Source organism: Paroedura picta, chromosome 13 (genome assembly GCF_049243985.1).
Source record: "Paroedura picta isolate Pp20150507F chromosome 13, Ppicta_v3.0, whole genome shotgun sequence".
In the NCBI taxonomy this organism is placed as follows: domain Eukaryota; kingdom Metazoa; phylum Chordata; class Lepidosauria; order Squamata; family Gekkonidae; genus Paroedura; species Paroedura picta.
This window is the reverse complement of record NC_135381.1, coordinates 22,143,170-22,154,212: the sequence shown is the minus strand read 5'-3', so window position 1 is coordinate 22,154,212 and position 11,043 is coordinate 22,143,170. Positions and strand designations below refer to the sequence as shown.

Genomic DNA, 11,043 nt, shown 5'->3' with positions numbered 1-11,043 from the left:
AAAAACTGGTAGGGCTTGTCGTTTTATGGGGTTGTTGTGTTTTATTATCATATGTTGTGAACTGCCATGAGCCAGCTGGTCCGGGAGTGGCGGTATAAAAGTTCAAAAATAAATAAACAAACAAACAAAAACTGTCATTCTGTCCCTTTAGCCCAGGGGTAGTCAAACTGCGGCCCTCCAGATGTCCATGGACTACAATTCCCAGAAGCCCCTGCCAGCGCTGGCAGGGGCTTCTGGGAATTGTAGTCCATGGACATCTGAAGGGCCGCAGTTTGACTACCCCTGCTTTAGCCGTTCTGAATATATCATTGCAGAGCTCTTCGATGTTTAGGATTTAATCATCAATAATACAGCAGCATCAGTGCGGTAGCCAAAGAAAGCAAGCTTGCTAAAAGGCAGCAGAATTGTTCATAAAATGTAATAGGGTTGGAGGCACCACTGTTTAGGTGCTTGACCGTGACTCTTCTACCATTTCCATTGGCTCTCTGGGAGTTCAACAAACAAAATACATTTGCGGCTTTATAAGAGCCAACCTGTGAAATAATCAAACACCAACCAGGCTGGAAATGTGCAGTTTTATTTGAAATAGTAAGTTGTTTTTTTCTGAACCTGCACAAACACTAAACGCTTACACATTTGTATAAGATGACGGGTTACTGTATTATGTATAGTTGTACTTTTTAAAGGTTAAAAAAGTCACATTTTTACATTAGATTTTACAGGACGGTCTTATACTGTAAGAGAATAATCAAGTAACTGTGTAAAAAGAGAAGTAACCAAGTCACAATAAACGTCAGTTGAGAGGAAAAAATGTGTGATGTACATTGTCGTCTGCTGTTCAAACTGTTGTTTCATCTTCAGCTTCATGTTAAAAAAAAAAAAAAAGCTTTGGATGCGCCATTTGTAAAAAGCAATTCAAGTCAAGTTCTTCAGAAATGTCCCATGTTTCTTCAATCCCATTCCGCTTAAAGCCTGCAAACTCTGTATTGATAACTGTTTTAAAGATGTGATTGTTTATTCTCCATACATGGTTTAAAAATGTCCAGCAGCGCAAGGGATGTGTTCAAGAGCACACTCCTCAGTCCACTTTCACAACACTGTAAATCTTACTAACGAACCAAAAGCAGGCAAAGAATCCAATTGTCCCTAAAATAAAATAAAAAAGGCAGAGAGAGAATATCCAAAAGAAGTTAAACTGATCCTGGAAGACAGGATTCTGTGAAGGCAAAGGGGTGACAGGTTACAGTGGATGAGCAATTGGGATGTGAGTGTCTTGCATAGTGCAGGGGGTTGGACTAGATGACCTATGAGGTCCCTTCCAACTCTATTATTCTATAATCTATGATTCTACAAGTAGGCTCTCATGAACAAGAGTAGGCAAACAATAAATGGCAAGCTAGAAGTGGATCAGTGAATAGTTTTATGATGGGCCAAGAACTTTATAGCCATTGGGTTTTCTGGAAAGAAGAGACATATGGATCAGGGGTAGTCAAACTGCGGCCCTTCAGATGTCCATGGACTACAATTCCCATGAGTGAATGCTGGCAGGGGCTCATGGGAATTGTAGTCCATGGACATCTGGAGGGCCACAGTTTGACTACCCCTGGTCTAGATGCTAATCCAACCCTGCAAGGCACTTATATTCTTACACAAGAATGTACAGATAAGATCCATTAAGAATTAAAACACAGGTGATCCATAAGAAGTTTTTCAAAGGGAACATGAAAATTGCTTCACACATGGGACCAGGATTCTTCCCTCTGCCCACCCCAGGTTTGCCATGTTTAGCAGAGAGCAATTACTCAATATGCTTATCATCCATGTTGCCCAAACAGGACCCAAAGCAGCTATAGTTTTATTGTTGAGAAATACTACGTAATATGCTCATCTTTATACAATTTCATACACATCAAAGTCCCACAGAGATTCTAGCAAATGAGGCAGCACCAGCTTGACATTAGCCCATGCTTGTTCGAACAAAATAAAATACCGTTAGTCTTGCTGCCATCCATACATAAAATTAACAAAAATAAAATAGAATCTAGCCAAGCTATGTACCCATTGCATTTTTATCCTGCCTTTCTTCCAAGGAGCTCAAAGAAAGACACATGTTGCTTCCCTTCCGAGCTTCCCAGCTGAGTGGAAATTTTAATCTAGGCTTCACACCACGGTGGCCCCAACAGATCTCGAATTGCTTAGTAGTTAAAACATTCATGTAATTAATCATCCAGAGTAACAGCTGAGCTACAGTAAAGAACGAGCAACTTTGAGGGGTTTGTTTTATTCTTGCATCATAGCCCACCTTTCTTGCTTCCCACTGGATTCCCGAATGGTCTCCGGCACATAGTAAGTCCATGATGACTTAAGTCTTGATCTCTCCCACCACCAGTTAGAGAGGGCATGTGATGCAGACATCTTGCTGGAGATAAGCAGGATAGGGTCTATGCCACTTGAAGGAGTCTCTACCTGAAGGAGTCTCAAAGATGCTTATAATAGGCTTCCCTTCCTCTCTCCATAACAGACACCCTGTGGGGTAGGTGAGGCTGAGAGAGCCCTGATATTACAGCTCAGTCAGAACAGCTTTATCAGGGCTGTGGCAAGCCCAAGGTCACCCAGCTGGCTGCATGTGGAGGAGTGGGGGATCAAACCCACCAAGCTGGCTCCCATGTCCCTGCCTCCTTCAACCTATACATCCAAGGAATCCCCTGTCTATTTTAGACTTTAGACTCAGATAACATGCCAAAACATAGGGTCAGAATCTCTGTTGCAAAACAAGGAAAATTCAAGTGACTAGAGCAGGGGAAGTCAACCTGTGGTCCTCCAGATGTCCATGGACTACAATTCCCATGAGCCCCTGCCAGCAAATGCAAATGCTGGCAGGGGCTCATGGGAATTGTAGTCCATGGACATCTGGAGGACCACAAGTTGACTACCCCTGGACTAGAGGAAAACAGAACTGAAGTGGACCTATTTGAACATATGGAATCATGTTTTGTTTTAATTTGAGGGAACTAGGAAAACTATTAAGAGATTCCTCAAAGCAAACACCAGTAATGTTTTTTTTTTCAGGCTGTATTTTACTCACTGTTGGCAATCTTCTCTTGCAACAGTGGAGAACCAAGCTGGATGAAAGGAAGGAGACAGTGTTCTCCCAACAGCACTGCCCTTGTAGTTCTTGGGACGGGAGCTGGAGGTTTTGGTTATGCCAGTGTGCCTGACACTCCATTGTCCTTTGTTTCTTCCTAAACCAATTGTACTTCTAATTTCCTATCACCAACAGATTATCATCTAGCTACTACTGCTACATACCATCTCCTAAAGAGCCAAGCAATTGAAAAGAAGATCAGACTCATTAGAAATATGCTGCCTTCTTAAATACCCTAGAGGCTTGAACACTTAATAGTTGCAACTGATGAAAAGACATATTTGCAGAGACAATAAAAGGAAGAAGCTTCCCCCCACTCCTCCCTCCCCTCCACCCTATACACAAGGCTTATTCCTCTATTCCTCCAATATTGCCACTTCTCTTTCTAGTTAAAGGTTTTTCCCACAGCCTGCTATTATCTTCTGCAGATTACCCTCTTCCTCTAGGTTTGCAGCTATCATCCTCTCAAACAGTGGGGGGACGGCAGATTTACTGCGCTTGATAGGAGATCATACGCCACACACAAAAGGAATTTAATTCCTTTATGGGCTTGACATCTCAAAGTCTTTCCAGTTTACGGTCAATTCTCATTCCTCCCTACTGTGTATGGCACTCCTGCGGCCTCCATGGCCCCTCCCCCCCTCCACACAGCCTTGCATTTGGAATCCTCATTCCTCATTTTCTTGGTATCCTTTTTTGTCCATTTTTAAGCGTCTATGGCTGTAAAAAGTATTTCCATGGCTGGATGCTAAAGGATCGCATTTTGGAAGTCCGTGTCGGAACTGAACTCATCATACTTAGCCCGAAAATTTATAGTGACCCCTGTGTTTGGGACACTCTGAAGAGTAAACTGACCATTTTAAAAAGAGAGGTTACTATAAAATGTGGATGCACAGAACAACTAAGAATGAGAAAAGGGATTGCTGGACTTGCTGGAACCTCTGATACAGCAAGACTTTTCGTTGGATTCTTTTGAATCCATCAAATAAAGCTAATTTCTATATGATAATTTTAATATTGTATCTGAAAGATGAGATGAGGCTTTGTAGCTGATACCCTTAACACTTTTTCCTCCTCTTAATATTTGTGAAACCGCCCGCTGGGAGGGGACAGTCCTGGCTATCAAAAACCTATCAGAAAAAGGCTGCAGAAAACCTGCAGGCATCTGATTGGCTGCCCAGACTAAGGCCCACCCTACAGAGGCCTGTGGAGGCTGCTGGCCACCATTTGGCCACTAGACTTCGCCGAGCACAGGTAGACCTCAGGAGCCTCATTTCTCTGCCTGCCTGTAGGCCTCAGGAGCGATTGGTCCCTCACCCAGACAGGCCATGGCAACCCAGGAGTTCTAGCCAGTCTGCTCCTGACCACCGCAGAGAGAGGAGGTTAGTAGGGCTGCCAAGGGGGATGAGAACGGAGGCTTGGACAGGCTGTGCCAGCCCTTTTCACCCCAAGGCTGTCCTGTCATGTCCAACTGTAACTTGCCTCAGAACCCTGGCAGAGCTGGCAGGAGGCTGGTGAATGCTCTCCCTCCCCCTCCCTTCAGGCCTGCTGGGAAGGATCCTTTGACAGCCTCTGACTGAGGGGAGGGAGACGTTTCCAAGAGCAACGCAGGGGAGCATCAGGGCATGGGGGTGGGCATTCCTTTTGAGGGAGGGAGCCTGAGGGCATTCCTTTTGAGGACGGGGCGCTTTCCCCTTCTGCCAAACAGCTGGCTGACAGGGAGGCCACAGAAAAGGCCCTTCTCACTTAAAATCCTGCTCTGGCCGGGGGTTAGACACAGCCAAGCCATGTGTATGTCTTCTTCACAACTCTCTGTAGATTTGAGGCCTACTGCACAGTGTTATTCTGCAGACGAAACTGGATGCTGTTGCGAAGGTCCTGTTTCATCTGCACAACAACCTTGTGTAGTGGGTCTCAAGTCTCCTCCTGAAGGCACCCACCAATTTATATACAATTTATATACGATCATGAACCATGGATCTTCATGCCATTGGTCAGTTTCGGTTTAATTTCTGTGAAAGAACCCTTGCATAATTTAATGGTTGGGGGTCACCACAACATGAGGAACTGTATTAAAGGGTCGTGGCATTAGGAAGGTTGAGAACCACCGATTTAGCAGTTAGCTAATAGAGTTAAATTGACTAACTTAAAAAACATAAATAAACACTCTTTTAAGTTTATTTAGAAGTGTTTGTTTTTTGTTAACAGCTTAGATCAATTGTATCGGACATCGAGTTCAGCCATATGTATTTGGTGTTATTCTTTAATAATTCCATTAATTTTTATCAACTGCTCTAATTTCATACAGATGTTAAATTGTAAATCAAGGCTCTTCTCTTATGTGCCCCAGGGTCCATAAGAGGGGGAAAGCAGCAGTTGGGGGGGCGGGGGGGCGGGCACTCCCCCTCAGAGAAGACACAGGCTGGCTTCCCTAAACTCTGTAGGCAGGAGCCATTGCCTCAGGCGGGTGAAGCCGATGAGCCCCCATGCACCCCTGGCAGCACACTAGGCACACTTAAATACTTTGGTCTCCTCATGACAAGGAAGGACTCCCTGGAGAAGGGCCTAATGCTGGGAGCGATTGAGGGCAAAAGAAGAAGGGGACGACAGAGAATGAGGTGGCTGGATGCAGTCACTGAAGCAATCGGTGCGAGCTTAAATGGACTTCTTGCAATGGTAGAGGACAGGAAGGCCTGGAGGATCGCAATGGATCAGCCACGACTTCGCAACTAACAACAACAAGCATAGGATAATTGCAGAAAGCAAGACAGAAAACATTCTGCAACCTACTGATTTTTTTTCACATTCCCTATAGCTTTCAAGCCATACACAATGGTATATTTTAGAGTCTGGGATTCTAAACACAATTTATCCAGAAGATCAAAAAGCAGTTTTGAAAATGGTATTAATTCACAAGTCAAAATGATGATCCCAAATAGAGGTGCAAGACAGCCATGCATTTAGATTAAATACAGCATTTTCTCTTTGGTCCAAGAGCAATAAGGCAAGAGGTAAAAACAAACCTGCTCAAATATACTCATTCACTAACCATTCATTACTATGAAATCCATACTGGAAATTTCTAGGACCAGGCAAAAAAGGGGTAATTTCGATAAGTCATGTGATGGTAGACCAACTTGGTCAATCTCTGGGGCAGCCCTGAAAGCCCCAATCAGTAAATGAGGGTAAGTAGGGGGAGGACTGCAACTACATGAACTTCTTCCATACACTGTCATCCCACAGAGAAAGCACATCTGGGCAATGGAGTATCAAGAGAACTTGTCGGGATGCTTTTGACAAGATATATAATGAAGAGAAAACCATTAAGAAAGCCCTCTCCCCAGCATCAATCTCTTTCTTCTACTGAATGCCTCTGCAGCTGCATTTTGTGTAATTGTTTTTAAAAAGAAGGTATTCTTTTTACACACAGCCTTACACATAATGTGCAGCAGCTCTGCTGTACTTGCAAGGAAGTGGTGCTTCTTCAGCCCATCTATGGACAGCCTTACTTCAATAGTCTGTCTAAGGTATGGGACATAGGGCCTATAAAATTGGGATCACCGAACTATTAATGAGGAAAAACAAACATGCAGTCCTACAGCATGTTCCCAGAGCGTGGATTGGAGGATCAGAACATGATGTCAGGACCAAGCCTTGGTGGGAGAACACACAGGCATAAACTTCACCAAAGGAGATTTAGGCCTCAGTGCCCTTCATATCAAGGAGACGAGGGCAGGCACAGAAGATTTTAATCCCTTTCAGCAGCTGTTATGACAGTTTCAATTATCATTTCCTATGCGAAAAGGATAATTCTAATTCTAGCAATTTCCATCATGCAAGTCAAACCGAAATTGGCAGAATGGCAGTTAACTTCTACTAAAACCCAGACAGACATCAGCATATTGTTTTAGTTCAAAATTAAAACTTTTGAATTATTTGGAGTAAATTACGGGGGACAGCAGGAGCTGGCCTGCAGAGCTAGAACTTAAAAACAGAGGTTTTGCTGGAATCATGCCAATTCCCATATCTGCTTTCTACAAAAATGTGGGATTAAATCCCGCTTGGTTGTTTCTTTTCATCTGAAGACACGAAAAAAACCTTTCTGCAACCCAAAAACAACTATGAAAAAGGCCACTGGTGCAAAAAAAATGTAGCACTTTTTGGTAGCTAATTCTGTAACAGATTTCATTTTCCCAACTACCCAACCATATATACACACACACATATGCACACACACTTATGCAAGTTCATCGCTTGACTACTGGCATTTGAATAGGCAAGTTGATTCCTCTGAAAAACAATGAACAAGCTCTTGTGATTTATATGGATCACAAATTCTAATCTCACATTCTGCCATACAGAGGGGTCTTAGACTGTGCTGCTAAAAAAATTGGAGAAAGGTTCAAAGTTAAAGGCAGATATACAGAAAGACACAGATTCGAGCATACAGACCACTGAGGTAGCAAAAGGTCCCTTCATAACTCAATACAAAACCAAGTCTCCAATCTGGTATGTTCAACTACTTGGGACTCACCAGTGAAAAGGAAGAAAATCAGAACCATGATCATGGTATATCCAAAGTATAAAATAGTGCTGGCAGTTCCTGTGATCTGAAGTTTTGAAAAGAAATAATGAACTGCATAGATGAAGAGATAAACGGCTGTGAAGCTGCTGGTTAAGAACGATCTCCACCACCAGTGATAATCCTGGAAAAAAAAACAAGAGAATATTTAAGGGGCAAAATGATCCTTTATATATGAAAGCTTTATGTATACAGCTAAAGGACTTATTTTAATTACTCATTGGACATACTTCTGCTAATTAAACTGACTTACTGGAAAACAACTTTAGTAAGACATCTGCATTCAGTGTAGCTGATTTTAATAAAACAGAAGGTGATACTGGAATTCAGAAAAAAAGTCTGGTAAGGGGAAACATGTTAGAGGACAGTGTTTTGACCTGGAAAAGCTGCAGGCTGGCAGCCCCCGGGCAGGAAACTCACTGGCAGGGGCAGGTCTCACACAGCAGGGATCTGCAGTCTCTGAGCCTCGAAGGGAAGTGGGGGTGGTCAGGCCTGGGGGACAGAAGGAGATTGACTGGCCACTGGACAGAGAGGCAAGCTAGTTGAAGGAGGAAGCACTCAGGGGCGGGACAGCCGCTCTGAGTGGGCATTATGAGACCAGCTCCTCCTCCAAGCCCTTACCAGAAATATTAAGTGGAACAGATACTATCATTTCCATAAGCTATAAGGTATTACTTCTCTTACGCAGATTCTACTTATCTGTCTATTGGAGATCGCCACATTAAGGGACATACATTTGTTAAACACTGTAGGAGTCAGAATCAAGCACTAGCATGGTTGGCCACCACCTGACATCACAGTATAGCAGACTGGAATACACCCAACCAGAAATGCTGGATCAGTCACCTATTGCTCAACAGGAAAAGCATCTGGTAGCAGTGAAGAAAGCAGAACGGAAGAGAATTGCACTACTCTTTCTACGATACAAGATATATCACAGGGGCTTCTGGGATAATGACTCATATCCTGATGGGAAGCACACTGGAAGAAATAGAATCCTGACTCTTTTTAATTAGTGCTCTTTTGTGTGGCTTCAGATCCATTGGCCTTGATAGAACTAAAATAATCATGATACAAATTGTGTTCTACTCCCTCCAAAGTAATCAAGATTAGGAAGGGGCAGGGAAAAGAACAGAGGCATGTTGGAGGTGCTCCAAATTACCTATGTCTGTGTATGAACATGCACAATCTGGTGTCCTGAGAATATCTACTATCTTTAACCGCTCCTAGCAGAGCGGATAAAATAAAGCAGTAAGGGCCCCGAGGGCGGGCCCTGTCCGGGATGAGGAAGGGTGCCAATAGGCCCCTTCCCGCGGACTGACAATTGGAGGGCCGAATCAGCAGGGGCAAAGCACAAAGCGCCTGCCGATTGGGCCCTCCGATTGTCAATCCGGTGGCAAGGGACCAATTGCAAGCCGTGCACAGCGCGGCTCGCAAATGGTCCCTTGCCGCCGGACTGACAAATCTGGTATATAAATACAATTGCATGTATATAGATTGCTGGTATATAGATACGATTGCATCTTGATATAACGAAAAGTTGATTTGGCTCTGGAACAGCAGCAGTCTGTTTCACTGGCAGTGGCAAACAAAAAAATCTCAGCTTCTCTTCCCCCTTTAGCCTCTTGGTCTTCTGCCAGCATGCAGAAGTGCTCCCCTCCCACTCCCCACAACAGCTGCCGACAACCAAGCTGCCTACTACATAGTGAGGACCATCCTGCCTTTCCAAGCATAGCATCATCCACTTTTCTATCAAAGCAGTGAACGTCTGCAAAGCTGGAAGCCACGGCACCACAAATCTTTGCAATATGGCTCAGTGATGGAGGAGCAGTAACTTGCAGATGTAGCTCGGCTCTTTCGAAGCCACCATCTGGCCAGCCTATCCAGAAATACACAGGTCTTGGCAGTGAAAAGAGACATCTGTTTACCTCAGCACATAGATGGAAATAGCACAGTAAGACCGTTGCCTCTGAACACGTGATCAGAAGAATGATAAACACTAAGAACAAGAAGCCAAACATGTAGTACATTTGGTGGGACCTAGAATGAGAGAACACACTCTGTTGATATGCATTTCAGCTTCTCCCACCCCACCCAAATATCCAGAGTCATCACTGTGAAGATTTAAAAGATTATGGGTGGTAGCAAAACAAGAGTTATTTGATTTTTATAGCACTGTCCACATGCAGGATGCTTTACAGCAGGGGTAGTCAACCTGTGGTCCTCCAGATGTCCATGGACTACAATTCCCATGAGCCCCTGCCAGGACCACAGGTTGACTACCCCTGCTTTAGAGTTTGAGGAGATCAGTCCCTGCCCTGAGGAATCCATAATCTAAAATTCAACATGAGGAACTGAACAGAGCAAGTGGGGGGGGGAGGCCAAAAGAATGGGAAGAACACGTGTTTAGTCCCATTATACATACTTCAGCTTTGCAGAAAGGTGGTGAAGAGAGATATGAAGGCGGCAAATTCTTTCCAGCCGCCTGGGCATCCCTTATAATTCATGATATATTTATTTATTTTTGTATTTATATACCGCTGCATTTCATTCGGACACGTGGCGGTTCACAGTAAAATGATAAAAACCAGTATAACCCCATTAAAATGAACATTAAAACTAAGCATTAAAAGATGGCGATGAAGAGTTTTAACCCCCCACCCTCTCCCTCTGTCCATCACACACAAAGTGCCTTGGTTGCAATGTCATTTCCAGCCTAAGCCCAGATGTGACATATCATGCCACTTCAGAATTTGGCAGAAATTATTATGACTGTGTTTTCTCCAAATCCTAGAACAACATATTATTCATAGCTCTGCCTAGAAATTATGTTATGGCTCCAACCAATGTGTAAATTTTTGACTTTTTGGAGACCACCTCCTATGGCATATGCCTAGGCTCACTACTCTATAATTCTGTGCTGAGAGTGTATCTCAGGTGCATTAGAAAAAAAGCTATATAGCTATAGATCCCACTCAGCTACACTTTATAATGAGTTTAGATTTTGTATATAGAGTGTATTGTTATAATTCTGACCACTGAGGAAGACCCAGTAGGGTCGAAACGCGTTTGGTCTTATGTGCAGTTCTGTATAGTTTTTATGTAGTTTTTATTCTGTTTTTAAATTGTGCACCACAATAAATGATTACCGTTTTTATATTATTTTAGTGTACAGCTCAACTTCTGAGTTCCCACTTGTAAAGGTTGGGTTGTGTTCCTTTTTTGGTTTTGGTTTTACATGCGAAATACCCCAAGTCTAATCAAAGCCATCTCCGGTAGCATTATGCTGGGAGACACTTTTCTCTGCTTGAAGACC

General features: G+C 43.4%; 1 protein-coding gene across 1 annotated transcript in view; it reads right to left on the bottom strand.

Moving 5' to 3' along the window:
* Positions 1–556: 556 nt before the first annotated feature.
* Positions 557–11,043, bottom strand: part of LOC143823168 (transmembrane 9 superfamily member 2-like) — a 32,580-nt gene continuing 22,093 nt past the window's right edge. The window contains exons 15-17 of the mRNA XM_077309172.1: positions 9,656–9,767; positions 7,680–7,851; positions 557–1,146 (exon numbers count right to left, since the gene is read on the bottom strand). Coding sequence (XP_077165287.1) covers positions 1,079–1,146; positions 7,680–7,851; positions 9,656–9,767 — 352 coding nt within the window. The 3' untranslated portion in view covers positions 557–1,078. The remainder of the gene's footprint in view (positions 1,147–7,679; positions 7,852–9,655; positions 9,768–11,043) is intronic.